The following is a 17495-nucleotide window of genomic DNA, read 5'->3' as shown; positions in this document are numbered from 1 at the left end:
ATGAACTCTCAAGGCTGTCAGGGTTTGAAATGATTACGCCTTGACTCATCAATCGATTCTACTCATATTACAACCAATTCCTTTGTGCATTATATACTTTACAAAAAAAAAAAAGGATAAATGGCAAAAACACGGCTGACTTCTATTGGTTAATAGCTACACGTAATAGGAAACTTATTTAAACAAAGAGACGGTAGTACTCGTACGCTTTCAACTTTATATTTTCTGGGTTTCCTTGGTAACAATTACCATGACGTTGATCTTTATTTAAATAATAATTTATGTGCGTATTGAAATATCTACAAGTGAAGTGGGGAGAGAAATGCATATTGTTTAATATCTAGAACGAATAGCCCAAACTCTTGATGCCAGCTTAGGCCTTGATTCCGCAACAGAGTTTAATTCTTTATCAAATGATTTCAAGTGCTGTGCTCCATCAGGATCATTTGATAACAAGTCTAATAAATGACATACAACCAAAGCAACACCTTGAGCCTCATTTGAATCAACATGATCCATTGTCTCAACAGATGATGACGACGATGGTGTAGACGGCGACGAACTGAGTTCAGGGCTAGTGCATTGACTATAGTCATTGGTAAAGAAATGGGATTGCAGATGAGATATAAATGCCTCTCTAGTCAATGCATATCCTTGACATGATGCCCACTGACAGTAATACTCCTTTTCTTCTTCCGTGGAAACCATATGGTGACACAACACATGGGTCTGGAGTGTGAATGTATCCGTAAATAATCGTAAGCAGCCATTCCATTGACATGCAACTTGAGGACCTAAATATGTATTAGTAATTATCCTTTTTTAAATAAATAAATAAACTTACGATCCTGCAGAATGCTAGTCTTCATTTGTATACCACAAACGTCCAATCCTTCGATCGTAGGACTCGGATAGGGTGTTTGCTGCACAGACTGTGGTGACAGGGCAGGTGTAAATGCAATCTTGATCACTGTATAGAAATCCTTCATCTTTAATGCTTTTTCTAATCCGAACCGTGCTTCGTAAAGCAAATAAATATCATCAAGCGAAACGACGCTTGTTCTTTCAGCTACTTCAAATTTGTCTTTTAGCCTATTAAACAAACATTATTAAACCATTCTTTATATAGGCGATAATACTTGCCATCCTAAACATCGATAGGGTTCATCCAAATTGTGGTATATTGTTAGATCTGGTACCCGTGGTATCACTTTAGACTGTCCTTGGTTGCTGGCAGATTTTGTCGCGTTGGGTAACAGTGTATTACTTTCTTGCTGAACAAATCGCGCAGAAAAGTACTTTGACTTGGTAAGGAGTAAGGCTATCAACATTGCATATACACCGTGGTTACATATCTTTAACACTTCCGACCGGGATTCTGAGGACATTTTCGCGTACTGAAGCGTGTACTCTACCACAGTACCCACCAATTCCTCGTCGTCTGCCAACAGTAGCTGTACGATTGGCTCTAGGACAGGACTATTGACCAAACAAGTATGATTTGTAGGCTGTACAGAGAGCCAGCTAAGCGTACGGATAGATCCTATAACCAAATACCGATCATGTGATGATACAAGTTTGTATAGTGACACTAAAAAGGGGTCTTCTTTTGACGCGAGATGAATGTTGGGGGCAATGTTTTCTAGGATATCAATGGAATGTCTTCCGATTTCTACGTGGCCCATCATGATAGCAATCTCCAAGCTCTGCAAGATAACATTGTTGACAGATCGGTTATGAGCGAGTATCTGGGTGTATTCTTTCACAGATGATAAGTTACGTAAAATGTGTAAAACCTTAAGAACGGTTCCTAATTCCCCATTGTTACTGTGGTGGCTGTGGTCGTTACTCATAATATCAAGGATATTGCTATTTAGCCTTTCAGCGTGGTATGCTGTCGCAAGCTGCATTAATCCTGTCTCGGCCATTGATATGAGTATGTCCAACAATAAGGGTGTCTGGTTCAATTCGATCTTTTCAGGACATTCAAACGACCTTTGGACAATCATGTTTAGAGCCCACTCGACATCTGATTCTCTTCCAAATTGTAAAGCAAACAATATTCTGTCTTTTTCAGTGACATGGTTATTCACAATGGTATTGATGATTGCTGAAGTATCCGTGTTCGTCGTGGGCTTCTTTATCTTTGGACGCGTTTTTCTTTCCGTTTGTCGATATGCTTTGCCTGCCAATGTCGAAGCTCTATGTGCGTGTGGTCCAAGTAACTCTGCAGGTGGATTCCATGTCTTGTTCCAAACTTTTTCTTCTTCGTAACCAAGCTATTGTAACAAGGAATTTAGAAAATAATTCTCAACACCACATAACAAAAGCATACCAAATTACGAATATAAACGCCTTTTAATATATAGGCACTGTTGGTACACGTTGAACGAAGATCAAACATGTTGCCTACTTGTTTCCATCCTCTGTTCTTTGTCACTTCGTCAAATCCACCTGCAGCCACAACGACTCGAAATATCTTGTATAGATCTAATCTACAGCCACCTAACACTGGCTCAGCTACCAATCGTGTTCTATATGAAACGTTGGTATGTCTTTTTAAATCTATAACATCTATTCTAATTACCCTTTGGAGTCGTGAAATTGTTTAAGGTCTTTGATAAACTTGACATATTCGGGTGTGCGGTCTATTGTATCAGGTAAATTGACCATGCTGCTGCTTCAAGAGAGAAAAAAGGTTAAAGTCCCTTTCTTTTCTTTCAGAGGTTTGCTTTATAATAATGTCTCTGCCAAATTGTCAATGGAAAAAAAGAATGGCAGGCTTATTTAAGCAAAGAAAAAAAAAAGAGACAAAATTTTGTGGCTTAAAAAAGATACAGAAAAATGCGTTCCTGAAATCATGTTTTTATTAATGTTATTTTTACCATGCTTTTAAGCTTTGCTGTACTCTTTCTAAAAAGACATCTGTAAATTCATTTGATTCCTTGAGCTTTTTTTGAACCCAAGGCATACGTGATCCAAGACTCTTGATCATCTTGTCTAGTTTACTTTCAGTGGTATCCTGTCTCCATGCTTCATTCAAGATGGTCTTTTCAGGCGAATTTTTATATACTTCCAACAATTTAAACTATTAAATATATAAGTAAAGCTTCGCCGTATAACTCATCTCATTACCAGTCTCTCGGATTCCTCATCAGACAGATTGTCATTCTCCTGCAATTCATAAATCAGTCGTTTTGGTATCGGCCTTTCGCTGTTGGTGTTGCTCACATGGAACCAATTGATGACACTAGCTGATCCTGGCAAGTTAGGATCATATGGTCCAACAATGGCCCCAACAAAGGGTTCAGAAGATGCTTGCTCATCTCGGCACAGCACCTGATAATTACGTTGATTCTCTATATCCACCAAACTGGGATCAGGAACAAAAGTAGGATGAGAATGATACCAGCCGACGACCTTTAGATTACGCTCCTCAATCAGCTGCCTTGTCTCAATAGCACTAGTAGGATCCATCTCTACATTAACATCATTTCTCCCAGTTTCAATCGAACGGCAAGGATACGCCTCGCGTACGATGATACCTAAAGCAAATGTATCAGTTCTCTAGTTCATCCCCATCTATTCTTCCTTACGCATTGTTTCTTTATCCCAATCACCAGCCAAGAATCCAATGATTTCTGTCGTCATCAAATGAGCATGAAAGTCCATTGCTAACAACACGTTCGATTGAACAGTGATATGGAAAGGCTGACATCCAGCTGTGTTTGATCCAGGTTTTCCAATAAATGGTTCGCATTTAATCATTGTTAGCGGGTCTCTGTGCAATTCTTGTCAGTAACATCTTTTAAATCACCCATTCTTACTCGTCTTTAGTAATCTGTCCATAGTTGATTGACTCTCGCTGCTTCCTTAGCTTAGATGAAGAATAACTTGTTCTACCTGTCGCATCATAGGGTGTGCTATCAGAAATATTCTTTGTTCTATCGCACCATTATTGTTTACTTTTCCATTTTGATAGCAACTAGACGGACACTTACGAGGAGGATGTAGAAGGTGAAGGTGTGTTTGACTTGACCTTTTTTTCAGGCGTTGGCTTTCTATCTTTCTTTTCTTCTTTATCACTAATAGTCAATTCCTTTGTCTGTTTTTCTACGCCAGTCTCTGTCTTTTCCTCATCCGTTTTAGCTACGGTCATTGATTTTAAATAGGGTCGTGCTGCAGCAGAATTTGGATCCAAAGGCCTTCCTGAGAGTGTATATCCTTCACCGGTTTCTCTTACTTTTTCAGGCAAAGGTATATTATCTCTAAACATTTTAATGAAGTGCTTTTGAGCATGACTTCGGATAGAGTTAGAGTCTCTTGTACCAACGTGTGCTTGAAGCTAAGATAACAAAGATGAATAAATTGTAAAGAAATCAAATATTTTCTGTTACTTTTGTCCAGTCTCTTCCAAACAACTCCAGACCCTCTATAAAATTCTTTTCTTCCAACTCTGTGTATACACCTGTGTTATAACCTTCTGGTACAGGCTTCCTAGGCTTCTTGCTCATTGGCTTTTCTTCTGTATCGTCCTTTATATCATTTGTTGATTCATTTGTATTTTCTACATTTGGTGATTCTGATACTGTGTTTGTTGTTGTAGTAGCAGTAGAAGAAGAAGGTATCTTTCTCTTACGTCCTCTTTTAACTAATATCATTTTAATATGGAATATTTAATTTTATTATTTATACCATCTTTTCTATTGTTCACGCGTCCCTTCTTTCTTGGGTCAAAATCATCTTCTGAGTTATCTTCATAACTATCATCCATATCTTCATACTGGTTATCATTACTGTATTCAGCATAGTAGTCCAAGTGTCCTTGAGATAGTGCGTCCTCTGCTAATAACTGAGCAATTAAAGCAGAGCTCATTTCTTCTTCTTGAGCTTTTGATAGAGGCTCTTTCATTTTTTGGGCTATTTTTATTGTTGAACACGATTAAAATTTTTGACGTTCCTGTTCCTCTCTTTCACTTGGGTTACCCAATTTTTTTTGTCTGTTTTTATTTAAAAAGAAAACGTGTCCAGCCGGGAAATCAATGAGAGAGTGAGAGAGGGCCCATTTTTTCTGGTGTGCACGTCACAATATTTTTTCCTTTTCAGTTACAATGACTTCAAGGTTCTTTAAACATTGAAACAAGTGCTTGCAACGCAACAGAATGGAACGAAGGAGGAAAAAGAAGGTTTAAAAGTAATATGAAGGCGTTCAGCCTGTAACCGTAACCACAAAGGACAGCGTCGAGGAAAATGCGTTGATACACGAAAATTATTTGCAACTATGTCCAACAAACTGCTAATGTATCAGTTGTATTACCCGTGAAGGGAGACACAAGCATGAAAATACAGAAACAACTGCAGTCATGTCAGTATCTCTTTACAGTGCCCCAAAGGCTAGTCCATATGCGTAACGGTTTCTATAACCATCAATATACGAAGATCTTTGCGATCTTAATCAAGTTTGGCTCGGAGTATCCTGAAATGAGGTATACCATGCAGTTAACTACTTGCAGACTTGATCATGCTTGATCAAACCTCAGGAAAAGATACTATGATCAACAGCGTTGAAATTTATGGGCAATGGCGCATTGTTGATTCTCTTACTGGGACAGTTTTCGAACAAGGCGGTAGACCAAACTAATTCTTAAATTACACAATATAGCAATAGTACTGTTGCTTTATCAATTTTAACCCTTATTCACAAATTATTCGCATACTGATAAAGAAAATGATAATTTCAGACAACAAAAAATAAAATAATGATAAAAGAAAGCCCATCAGAAGCAAAAGAATGAGTTATAAAAGTGCTTTTTAGTAAATCAGTTATTTACATCGATGTTAAATACTTACATTATAAAAAGATTTATAAGAGAAAAACAGAGAAACAAGAAAAGCGAGTAAACTTATAAAAGAGATTATTAATATCTTACCCGAAGCGCATTAAATAGGACTAGCGATAACCAGCCCGGAGAAAGAAGAGAAAAGAGAAGAGCAAGGAAGAGAGCGGGCAAAGGGGCGGATGGGACCAAGATTTGGTAAGAACCAAACAACCCCTAGCTAGAACCGGTACTGTTTTCGATTTTATGATCTATAGTACTACATATCTTACAAGAGTAAATATGTAACATACCTTAGAGCTAGCTGGGGAATAGCTGGTCTTACTTTTTAGTCCAAAGAAGAAAAGAAAAGAAAAAGAAGTCAACTTTTTCAGTTACATGTTATTTATAAGCGTTGACCACATTTAGCTTTTATCTCTCAAAATATCAAGCCCATTTTATGTATTATTACTGTTGTCTTTTTAAACAATAAAGAATACATAGAAAATTAATTAAAGTGTTGATTGATATTGATCTTGTAATGTGTGCAAATAATTTCGGAAAAAAGTGTATATTAATTTAATAAAGTGCTAGTTTAACTAAAGAAATCATATTCTATACCTAAATTCATTTCAAGAGACATATTACCAAATTACAAAATACCCTCATGTATGGCCAACAAGTACCAGTGAAATTGATGGGACGAAGAATTATTGAAGCTAGTGAAGTATTCTGTAAACCAGTTTGGCAATTGCTTAAATAAATAACCTGTTTAGAAACGTCCATGACCAAAGGTATATGAATAAAGAAGCAATGAAAATACTTTACAAGATATGCTTTATTTATAAATATTGATAAAAAGAAGAAGGAAAAAAAAAATGAAAATTAAGCAAAGGCATCTTCAATATCTGCTTCTGCAGCAGTCTCTGTTTCACTACTAAAGTTCATAAAATGAGCGGAACGATGTGATTCATGATAGAACTCCTTGGGTACATCCAATACAAGTTTGTAATTCATGTTGGCACTAAATTGAGCACCCATAAAGTTATAGTTCCAGACATCAGAAGGTACCAAGAAATAACCAAGGAATCGATCAGATAACAAGATCTGTACCTTTTCACCATGAGTAGGCAAGTAGCCTTGAGGCTGACTTCCAGGATCAACATTGGTCTTGCCCCATTCAAAACCAGCTGGTGATAACTTATAGGCAGTCAATGAACATGAACCAGGAGTGAATGAGCATGTTAGCGTGATTGTCTTTTCGCCATCCCAGGTCTTATTGTTGGCTAATAATTTGGCGTGTGTGGTAACGTCTTGTGGAGAGATATTCATCAGTTCTTGAGGTTGTGTATGGATCCAACCCAAAGGCTCGAGGTCATCCAATTGTTCATGCTCAGGAAGTGTATTTGGAAGATGAACTGTTTGATGAGTGCCCCATTGTGGTGGAATGACTACACAGCGAATTTCCTTCACATTAGGAGCATCAGGAGGACTGACACCGTACATGAAACCAGCAATCTGGGTACGTAAATCAGAAATGGTGATAAAGCGCTTCAAGATATTCTTGGGCATGACATAGGTGTAAGTATTCTCCTTGATGTCGTCAGAGTTGACATAGATATGATTAGTTCTCAAGTGCAAATTGGTAGCTGAAATAGCACGAATACGCCATTCTGTCTTGCTAGAGAATGTTGCTTGTTCATAATTACTTGTAGTAGTCACAATCATTTCATCACCGTGGATATTACGAGTCTTAGTTGTAACAGCTGTCAATTGAGATTGTTCCTTGGTCTGTTTTTCGATCTCGGCAATCTGTTGACGTTGAAGGGAAGGTGCTTGGATTTCCATACCAAGAATGATATCACGGATTTCGGATTGTGTAAGAGAAGCAACATTGACGTTATTCTTTTTACCATAATCAGCCAAGATCAAGTCCTTCAACTGTACTTCAACCTTTGCCCATTCTTCATCAGTTAATGTAGGCCAGATGTGATGAGGTTCGGTAATTGTGCTTCGGTCAGGTCTCAAGATCATCTTGGTCTTATCATTGTTCACATGAAGGGCACGTAAGATCAATACTAAACGAGAGAATGCAGTGTAGGAAGAGAAGGTCTTTAGCCAATCGTCATACAGGTTGAACAGGACCATCTGAGGTTCAGTCGCCTTGAGAATCAAGTCACCAAACTTCTCTACCTTCAGACATGCTTGGAAGGGTAATTGAAGTTCACTGCCCTTGATAACAATATTGGGGAAGTCAAGCAAGTGAACTTCCAAAGGATCCAACATACCCTTTCTTGTAACAATAATCTGCTTGGGTTGTTCTTCAACAGGCAATGAACGAATCAAAGCAGCAACTTCTTCTGCTGTCTTCCATTTGGCCAATTGACCCAAACGCTTTTGGCCTGCCCATACGGATGTATGGATAATCTTCAAGAACAATTGACCAGTACGAGGGTTAAAAATGAAGATGGCACCGTTGATTGGTTTTGTAGTCAAGTTGCCTTCAAATGTCTTGTGAATAGTAACACGGTATACGTTTGTGTCATCAACAAACCAAATAATCTGGTTGCTGAATAATTCACCATAGTTGGTAGAGGACAAGTAGGGTTCAGTAGGTTCAGATGAGTACAGTTGAAGAGCCTTACGAATACGTTCACGGAGAACATAGAGAGCAGGATTGGCTTTCATAATCTTGGCCATCGCTTGCTGTACAAGAGGCTTCATACCAGGAATCCAGTTACCATATGCAGAGTACATATTGTAAGCCAAATCAATACCAACCATGAGACCAGTAGGAGAAGGATAGATGCTCATGTTATCAGTAGTATAGTCCAAGAATTTGGCACGAGTGTATCTTTCAATGTCGTGAGAGTCATAATCACCCCATCTTAATTGAATATCAAGCCAGTACTTTGTGGTAGTTGGGCCTTCCATGACATCTCTAGGATCATTCAACAAGGAAGGTCGAGAAACTGGCCACTTGTAGGCAGCAAACAACAAGATGTCAGAAGCAGATGAATTCATCTTGTATGACTTTCTAGGGTGAATAGTTTCCTTTTGAACTGTTTCAATTTGAAGAGCTTCCAATTCACGATCAAACACTTGAGCAAAGTCCATAGTAAGAGCTTCATGAATCTTTTGCCACAAGTGAGCACGGAAGATTTGGATGAGAGAAATCTTCAATGTGGGGATTTTACCATGCATGAATATACCAGTAAGATCAAGTTGGACTTGGAAACCGACATAGACATTAGCACGGTTAATAGTAGGTGACCACCAAAGGGTGAAACGACGGTTAGGAATCTGGTTCAAACCTGAACGCTGAGCATTGGTCAATTTCTTGTACTTCATACTTTCTTCAAAGCCTGAATTGTGCAAAACCATAAAGTCTTCACGCAAGAAACGCTGGTTGCCGTCAACCTTGAAACCATAGTATTTCTTTGGAGCAGTAATAGCAACATTCTCCAAAATGATGGATGAGGCCATAGGATCAGCCTTTGTAACACATTCACTAGCTTGCTCTCGAGGAATCAAACAAGGGATTTCGTCAATATATCCACTGATGTAAGCTTGCAAGTACTCTCCAGTATAGTATTCGCCGTTAGGAAGCTTGTGAGTCTGTACGGTTGATGAACATGTAGTATAGAAGCCTAAACTTCTTGAAAGCCAGACAAAATCATTGAAGAGCTGTTCATGCCAGCGTTTAGATTGCGTAAAGCAGAACTCATGAGAGCCGCTGTGATAAGTTCCATCAGAGTCGAGTAAACCTGCAAGGATTTGAAGACGAACTTGTCTTGAGTTGAGTAAATATTCCTTTGGAATACGCTTTGAATAGTTGTCGCATCCTGAAAGGCTTGCAGGAACACCTAATTTTCTGAGGGCATCAAGCAACAAGTCAGATCCCTTGTCAGATACAATGGACTCTTGCAAGGCACATTCCAAGGTTTCTTGATCCTTAAACAACTCTCTCAAGCTGTTATATTGTTGCTTTTCGGCTTCAGTCATGTCCGTGTAGAATACTGATAAGTCAGCAGTGGTATCCTCCAGTTTGCCTTCCTTGACCTTTCTGTTGGAGATAGAGCCGTCTTTACCAACTAGTTTCATCGACAATTTATCAGCATAACAAGACAAGAATTCAACAGTTTCCTTTTCATGATCATTTGTAGCGATCGCATTTCGACGCTCGCCATCAGCAAGCCAGAGACCAAGATAATAAGGATCAACATGGACTTCTCTCTTAGGGAAATCCAAACCAGTACGATAAAGGAACCACATAGCCTTGGCTGATTGGGGCAAGTCCAAAAACTCTCTAACAGTCATTTCAATGATTGTTCCCTTTGGAAGGCAGGACTCGTCATTCTCAAGTGATGCCATAAAATCATTGGCAGCTATTTCGGCGGCCTCTGGTGTCTTGTAGTAACTATCAGTGTTTTCCTTGTACACGAATTGCTTAGAGCAACTTGAATGATCTTTATCAAACCAGTACACAGTCCAACACTGTTCATCAGCAGACCAAGCACTACAAGCATGAGCAGAAGACTTGAGACACAAAATGTGGTTTCCTGTGACAACCAAAGTTTCACCATTGTTGTTGGGAAGCTCATATAATGGTGCGATGCCTTCTACAGTTTCAACAATCTGACGGGGCATGCCATCATCACCCATAAGAGTATCCATTGTAGTGATATCTTTAGCCAACTTAATACTACCATCACTAAGCATGAGAGGAGTCTCTCCATCGAAACAAGCCTTTTCCCAGAAGAGACCCAACCATGAAGAGAAGTAGGTACCCTTGAATAAGGTGTGTTCCAAGATACCTTCAACACCACCAAGTGCTTGAATCATATCTGTTCGGTAATTGTTCAAATTCCATAGTTTACCATCGTGACGTTGATGCGTCCACCAGAATGGATTGTTCTTTAATACTTGATACTGCTTAAAGTCCGTACGTACACGCCAGCCCTTATCATAAGCAAGTGTATGACGGTCCTTCTGGAAGAGAGTATTGATACGAGGAATACCACGGTCCCAAGAATCTTCGAGATCTTCCAATGTCAAACGTCTGTTTTGAGCATTGGCTTCCTGACGCTTCAAGGCGTATTCGGCCCATACACGCTGAGAGTCAATGAATTCAGATTCCCAGGACTGGATATAACGATATAAGTTTGGAATCAATTGATCTTCATCATGGCTCATACCCGCACGGAAATGAGTGATACCAGTTTCGGTTTGCTTGGACCAACGTAAGTCAGATTGAGGAATCAAGATATGACCCATAGAAAGCATACCAAGACCACCTAATTCCTTGGGTGTCATAAACACAACGGGAGGGAAACGAGAAGGCATCTTGGAGTTAAGACCAATCTTGACACGGGTTTGAATCTTGTTTTCACATTTGACTAACAAATCAAGTAATTCACGGGTGTGAACAACAGCTTCACGGAAGTAGGTCATCAAGCCAATCAAGGCAGTATTCCATTTGTTGGCAATCTTACTAAATGTAGTGCTACCTGATGCCATCAAGATTTGACGGATACGGTTGTGGAATCTATCCATAGACTCTTGATCGACTCTTAAGTAAGCTTGGGCTGTTCTTTCCTTCGTTTGTTCGTTAATTAAGTTCCAGACGCCATCCTTAAGGGTGAACTCTTCAGTCATGCTTCTGACCTTGGGTAAGATACGAACTTCAAATCCACACATGGAGAATAAGAGATTTGGATTATCCTTTGAGTAAACACTCACAAAGCTGGTCTCCCATTCGATGGTGGTCAATGAACGAGGAAGACGGTTCTTGATGTCCCAAAAGACGGCACGACCCAAATTCACATCATGCTTCATCAAACGCATACGACAATCACGAGGCCAGCATTTCTTGTTGTTATAGCCTACAATATTTTCAAAGTTTGGATCTGGATGCTCAGTCAAATAACGCTGAATGAGGTCCCGAGCTTCATCAGCAGTGAATCGGAAGAAGATATGGATACGGTCAATATATCTAGAGTAAAGACGGATGGGATGGCGTGTTTCCGTTTCGACATCACGATACTGCAAGAAATCATTAGGTAATTGAGGAGGACCAGCCATTTCACTTGCTCGATGAAGACCCAAAATCAAAAGATCCAAAACAAGACCATAGTATTGGAAAATAAATGAAGCAAATTGAAGACCACGAATCAAACCATAAGCATTGACATGGTTCATATCCTTGTAGTTGAGCACAACATTGTTCTTGGCTGTGGCGTAGTCAGCAAGATTGTGATCGAGGATAAGACGTAAGAGACGACCAAGTAAGGTAAGATCAATTTTTTCATACACACGACTGAAGCTAGTTTCCATCATGACATTACATTGTCCTTCAGAAGTATCCCAAACTTCAGTCAAGTTGTTGATACCTTGACACCACTTGTAGACCAACAATGGGGGCGGTTCAGAATCAGAAGGCTTAATCCAAGCAGGGAAGAGATGACGTTTATCGGCTTCGTACCAGAGATATTGATCAAGATAGGCATCAGTGATCTTTTCAAGAGGCTCAATATCATACACAGGAATCAAATGAGAATAAAGATCCATAAATTCAATGCCTACTTCCTTGAAAGCACGTTGAGTTAAAAGAAGTCGCTTGATACGAGACAATGCTTCATGAGGGTTATCATACGCTTGTTCGATCAGTCCCAATTCTTCTCTTTGACTCTGATTCAAACGACCCTGGACACTGTAAGCCTCACGGAGTCGTTCTAAGGCAAGAATCAACAGCTTTGTATCATGCTTGTAAGAAAGAGGTGGAAAAGGAATAGGGGAGAATTTTCTGCTTTCCAACCAGTGAACAGTAGATGTATAAATGGCAACAGCTTCTTCAGCAGTAATATATGGACCATCCTTGAGATAGTTATGTTGACGTTCTTGTTCAGCCTTGAGCCAAAGACGAGTTAAACGACCCAAGTTCTTACGACAAATGGTCTTGTCAACTGTAGCGCCTCGACGGATACGTTCACGGTTATAGTGAGCGACACTGGTCCACCAATCAGCCTTGGCCTTAATATAACGAAGAATCATGTTTTCAATAGGAGCAGGCATACCAGGCACCTTCCATGGAATATTGGCTTTCCATGCTCTCCAAGCTTCAGAAAGATGCTGAAGAATGGTACGAGACTTATTACCCTTGATACCTTCAGGCATAGCGTCCATGATATCGTGCAAGACAGCAGCTCTCAATTCCAAATCGTAATGAGAGTCAACACGTTGTTTGGTCACAGTCTTTGCGATACCCTTCGAGTGACGACCTTCAAATTGACGAGCGAGCAAGTTACCCAACCAACGTTCAAGAAGAGGTACAATACCACGCATGAAGAAAAGCCATACTCTCCAACCGGGAGCCCAGAAACCGACACCAGGACCCTTACCGACAGGACCAGTGTTGAAACGGTAATAGATCAAGTGCTTCAAATCTTTACACATACGAATTTGTCTCATCAAACGGTACTTGTAACGATACATACCAGTAAGTTGACCAACGTGAGCAAATATATACTGAAGACCATCGGCTAATTGGAAGGCATCGACATTACCAAGACGATATTGAACATGAGCATCAACAACAAGTTTTGTCAGACGCAGAATTTCTCTACACAGATGGAAGGCGTTACCAAAACGGGACTTCTTTCTTTCCTTGGTTGTCAGTGTCTTAACAGGCTTCAAATTGAAATTGTAATCCAGATGGAGGTAATTCAAGTTTTTACGGTGAATCAGCAAGTTCAGCATATTGTAGCCTTGACGACAGACTTGCAAACCAGCTTCAACCCAATCAATTTGTGTAGTTTGGAAGAATTTAGTAGACTTCAAGCTGCGGAAGAGATACTTTTTGTTGAGCGCCTTGGGAGGTCGATGTCTGAGAGCATTTAATACATAACATTTGAGTAATTTTTGATAAGACACACGGACTTTCACCGGTTGATTTGGTGGACAGTGTTCAAGATACCAGTTCTTGACCAAAGGAACATCTTGAGCACGACGCGTTCTACCTGATCTTTTATCAAATGGGTGTGGTGCCCAGTAAAGAGCGATGGCACTTGCAGTGTTGTCAGTATAAAGATCGGTATCAGCCAAGAAGGGAACAACAGTTTCAGGCAACTTAAACTCGGTGTCCTCTTCTTCATCACCGAATATTTCGTCTTCGTGTTTAGTACCTGCACCATGAAGGGTACGAGAGGATATAGGGTTGATGATGGGGTCAAAATAGAACGCTGGAAGATCAGGATCTTCACTGCGAATGTACACAACCGCAGGATAGTGATACCAAGAGACGTGAACACTGCGAGGAAGAGAGTTATACAAGAAAGGGAAAGCAATTTTATATTCGGTACGAATGGGTTGACGAATAATAATCTTGTTGATATCGTTAAATTCGTTCCAGTCGTCATCCGCAGTATCCAAATCACGATAGAGAGGCTCAAACTTGGGACCACCGGGAATTGCCATATTTAAAGCTTTGGCTGTGAAGAATGACTTCAAGTCAAAGAGATAAAAGTAGTTTTTGTCGGTCAGGTCAGATAAAAGTTGATGTGCCATACGATACAAGGCTGACATGATGGGCAAGTCCAAACGCCATTTACGGTAAGTTGAACCGTTGACATACTTTGTATCTAACAAAGGCTTATTATCATAAAACCATTCATAGATTGCACTATCTTCTTCTTCGTCTAATTCCAATTGAATGGCTTCAAGTGGTTCGACATCCATAATGTTATCACCATAATCAAGAGGAGGTTCTTCATCATCAAATGGTGGAAAACGCATACGCTTGAAGTGCCTTCTGTCACGCTTTTCTCGACGCATCATAATCCACATAGCACCCCATTGTGCGATATAGACAGGTTCGATAACCCAAGGGATTTCATTTACAAAAGTGATTGCGCCTGTGATATGGTATAATACGCTCACTTCTCGAACTTGTTCCCAAGGCATAGGCATATTTTCCAGCAATTTTAATACGGCATGAGGAACATATTTAAGAGCACCAAGATAAATACGTTTGTCATGTCTGAATTTCTTTGCTGTCATATCACCGTGATCTTTGATGATCTTTCTCAAATGCTCGGGTGGCATATCTGACTTTTCGTGTTCAATAAAGCCTAGTTTACTGGGGGTTAGTATAGATACATAATGATTGCCATGATATTTTACCAAACTTTCTCTTTTCACCATAACGTTTATTCTGTAATTGTTGCCATTTTCTTGCCTTTTCTTTTAGTTTATCTTGTTCACTTTTTTCAGAATATTGATTTGCTTCGTATGCGTATTGATCATAATGTTGAGAGTATGGCGAAGGAACTCCACCAATGGAAACTGGAAAATTTGGATCGTTACTCATTCTGAAGATCCTAATCAAGTAAACACATCAATGTTAGTTTAATCTTTAATTCGTTTTAAAAAGAAATGACAACAAAAGATTACCAAAAAGTAAAACTAGTAAAATAGTATTTACTCGAATGAAGAAAACAAAAACGAAAGAAGCTAAAAAAGAAAAGGCGCTGCGTAACAAATATTTTTATAAATCTGTCAAATTCAAAAGCAGAAGGCTGCTGGTAAAAATTTAAGGCGTGACGTTGAAGTCAAGTTCATAGTAAGTCACGATAACTTTCATGCAGCCTACAGTGTTTAAACATTAATGGTTCAGCATTTTCTTCGAGATGATTGAAATGCTAAGGGTCATGGTTGCTTTTATATGTTCAATGTGTATATACTAGCTTCATTATCTTGTATATTTTAAAGTCTTGTTTTATTAAGTAGAATAAAGAGGTGTTATTACCTTTGAGATATATATATACATCAAACAAGGAACATCCCCCTTTTTAGATAAAGATATGGTTTATGCGCAGCACAAGTTACATTTAGGCGAGTATTGTCATACACAGATGAAGATGGCAGGTAATTTTATGTTGTATCTATTTTCTTTTTTCAGGAACAAATATTCCATTCCTTTATGAAGCGATAGAATGATTATTTGACCGAGCAATTGTATACGAGCGTCCATTATGAACAAGGATCATCTGAAAGGTGTCTACAAACACAGGATCAGGAAATGAATTACAAATGATCCAATTAGCTTGATCGCAGTTCCATAGTTTTTCAATTTGGCATTGTGCTATTTCATCAAGAGATAACCACGTCTTGCCACAGGAATACAGCCATCGAAACGAACTCATGTTTGTATAAAATAAAAAAAGAAAAAGAAAGAAAAGACGCAGTAGTGCTGACCTGAATATTATCATCTCTCTAGATGTTGCACAGCTTCATCGCCCCAATAAATGCTTCTGTGGCGTTCTGGACGTCAGTTGAAATCTTTATAGATTTGGGTGAAATGACACATGTTGCTAAGCAACTAGTTGAGTAACCTTGGATGATGACAGTGGTACACAGAGAAAGTAAGAAACAAACACGTCATGATAAGAGCCATACCAACTGGTTGATATATTGTAAAACCCTCTTCAGGACTTTTCGAACCCTCCTTTTCGATTTTCCCATTACGGACATATTTTTATTTTGGTAGTATGTAACTAAAACAGTTACCCCTACATTAACAAATACATTACATCATGTCTTGATACAAACATTATAGTTATATAGAAGCCCATAATTTGCCTATCCTAACCAACGTTACAGTAGAAAAGTATAAATAAGGACTACTTTTGACACAATTTTTATATTTTATCCTGTAATTATTAAAACTATATAGTCTATTATGGTCATTCCCAGTATAAAACATTTACCTTCAAGATGAACAAGAGTAGTAAAGAATGGCAAACCGTTCTTAGTTTGCATTGAAAGATATTCTGATAATAGAAGGTTCCACTTGGTTGGTAACGAAGGTAAAGACTACGGTTATTTTGATCCTAACAAGGCAGGGCATCCAGCTGTATTTGCTTTTTATAATCCTAATGTTGCATACGGAAACCCATTCACACCAAAAACCTGGGATGCAGCACATATATGTGAATACCGTGATAACTATTTTGTCACAGCATCTCAACGATTAGGAAAAAAGCTCTATTAGGCAAGAACTGGCGACGATGCAATTACGGTATAAAAAGAATAGATTATAATGAAATCGATAGAGGTTACAGAATGAGACTCGATATAAGCAATAGAGGCGATTCTTGGAAATCAGAAGAAGAAGTAACAGGTAGCATTAGGCTTATGAACAGCGAAAAAGACAGAGCAATAATGTATTTTGTCACATTCTCTGACAATGAAGATGACCCTAGGGTTTTGAACAGAAATTATAGAGTCATGACAAAAAATGAATTAAGCAGAGTCTAATAGTGCGATGATTCTTTAAATAAAAGTACAAATAAAGGAGAGATTATAATATGATAGACGATGTCAATGTACTTTTGCGTGAATTTGTATATTAATTGATCATTGTAACAGTTTTTGACCCAAGGTAGTGTTATTCAACTCTGCATGGATTCTTCAATATAGCTTATAGTTTCTTTCTTGTTTGTATGCCATGATTGGTCGAGTAGCTAAAAAAGTTATCATAACATTGAAAGAGCATCAAAAAAAGCAACCAAACCATATAAAGATGATAATGACTGTCTCGATCTGTGACCTCAGACAGGTAGAAGCATAATTATACTCTTTCCTAAAATAGTAATCTATGGAAATAGAGAGTAAAATTCA

The 17495-nt window shown here is 38.8% G+C and overlaps 4 protein-coding genes across 4 annotated transcripts; all 4 read right to left on the bottom strand.

Annotated features, from left to right (window-relative positions):
* Nucleotides 1-103: 103 nt before the first annotated feature.
* Nucleotides 104-2789, bottom strand: RHIMIDRAFT_94758 (uncharacterized protein). Its single transcript, XM_023615909.1, has 5 exons — nucleotides 2588-2789; nucleotides 2336-2534; nucleotides 1144-2279; nucleotides 845-1092; nucleotides 104-794 (listed from the first exon to the last, which is right to left on the bottom strand). The coding sequence occupies exons 1-5, from the start codon at nucleotides 2671-2673 to the stop codon at nucleotides 334-336; spliced, it is 2130 nt and encodes a 709-aa protein (XP_023461497.1). The 5' UTR covers nucleotides 2674-2789; the 3' UTR covers nucleotides 104-333.
* Nucleotides 2790-2819: 30 nt separating this feature from the next.
* On the bottom strand, nucleotides 2820-5065 carry RHIMIDRAFT_273821 (uncharacterized protein). The gene is made up of 7 exons (XM_023612412.1): nucleotides 4987-5065; nucleotides 4398-4920; nucleotides 4002-4345; nucleotides 3828-3944; nucleotides 3597-3781; nucleotides 3136-3545; nucleotides 2820-3088 (listed from the first exon to the last, which is right to left on the bottom strand). Exons 2-7 carry the CDS (start codon nucleotides 4659-4661, stop codon nucleotides 2882-2884), a joined length of 1527 nt encoding a protein of 508 aa, XP_023461496.1. The 5' UTR covers nucleotides 4662-4920; nucleotides 4987-5065; the 3' UTR covers nucleotides 2820-2881.
* A 1577-nt stretch (nucleotides 5066-6642) lies between these two features.
* Nucleotides 6643-15343, bottom strand: RHIMIDRAFT_316536 (pre-mRNA-processing-splicing factor 8). Its single transcript, XM_023615058.1, has 3 exons — nucleotides 15267-15343; nucleotides 14997-15193; nucleotides 6643-14944 (listed from the first exon to the last, which is right to left on the bottom strand). Exons 2-3 carry the CDS (start codon nucleotides 15181-15183, stop codon nucleotides 6702-6704), a joined length of 8430 nt encoding a protein of 2809 aa, XP_023461495.1. The 5' UTR covers nucleotides 15184-15193; nucleotides 15267-15343; the 3' UTR covers nucleotides 6643-6701.
* Nucleotide 15344: 1 nt separating this feature from the next.
* RHIMIDRAFT_273805 (uncharacterized protein) lies at nucleotides 15345-16165 on the bottom strand. Its single transcript, XM_023612411.1, has 2 exons — nucleotides 16093-16165; nucleotides 15345-16018 (listed from the first exon to the last, which is right to left on the bottom strand). The coding sequence occupies exon 2, from the start codon at nucleotides 16016-16018 to the stop codon at nucleotides 15794-15796; it is 225 nt and encodes a 74-aa protein (XP_023461494.1). The 5' UTR covers nucleotides 16093-16165; the 3' UTR covers nucleotides 15345-15793.
* Nucleotides 16166-17495: the final 1330 nt, after the last annotated feature.

This window comes from Rhizopus microsporus, assembly GCF_002708625.1.
Source record: "Rhizopus microsporus ATCC 52813 unplaced genomic scaffold scaffold_30, whole genome shotgun sequence".
In the NCBI taxonomy this organism is placed as follows: Eukaryota; Fungi; Mucoromycota; class Mucoromycetes; order Mucorales; family Rhizopodaceae; genus Rhizopus; species Rhizopus microsporus.
Note: the sequence above shows the minus strand (reverse complement) of the source record. Positions and strands in the feature narration are given on the sequence as shown.

Bases quoted from the DNA above. Each gene is read 5' to 3' on its own strand.
- RHIMIDRAFT_316536 (XM_023615058.1), bottom strand. From the start codon at position 15,183: ATGAGTAACGATCCAAATTTTCCAGTTTCCATTGGTGGAGTTCCTTCG. The intron at 14,945-14,996 runs GTAAAATATCAT...CCAGTAAACTAG, and splicing joins TGGTGAAAAGAGAAAGTTTG to GCTTTATTGAACACGAAAAG.
- RHIMIDRAFT_273805 (XM_023612411.1), bottom strand. From the start codon at position 16,018: ATGAGTTCGTTTCGATGGCTGTATTCCTGTGGCAAGACGTGGTTATCT.
- RHIMIDRAFT_94758 (XM_023615909.1), bottom strand. From the start codon at position 2,673: ATGGTCAATTTACCTGATACAATAGACCGCACACCCGAATATGTCAAG. The intron at 2,535-2,587 runs GTAATTAGAATA...CGTTTCATATAG, and splicing joins CAATTTCACGACTCCAAAGG to AACACGATTGGTAGCTGAGC. The intron at 795-844 runs GTAAGTTTATTT...ATACATATTTAG, and splicing joins GACTAGCATTCTGCAGGATC to GTCCTCAAGTTGCATGTCAA.
- RHIMIDRAFT_273821 (XM_023612412.1), bottom strand. From the start codon at position 4,661: ATGATATTAGTTAAAAGAGGACGTAAGAGAAAGATACCTTCTTCTTCT. The intron at 4,346-4,397 runs GTAACAGAAAAT...TTGTTATCTTAG, and splicing joins TTGGAAGAGACTGGACAAAA to CTTCAAGCACACGTTGGTAC. The intron at 3,782-3,827 runs GTAAGAATGGGT...AGAATTGCACAG, and splicing joins GGACAGATTACTAAAGACGA to AGACCCGCTAACAATGATTA.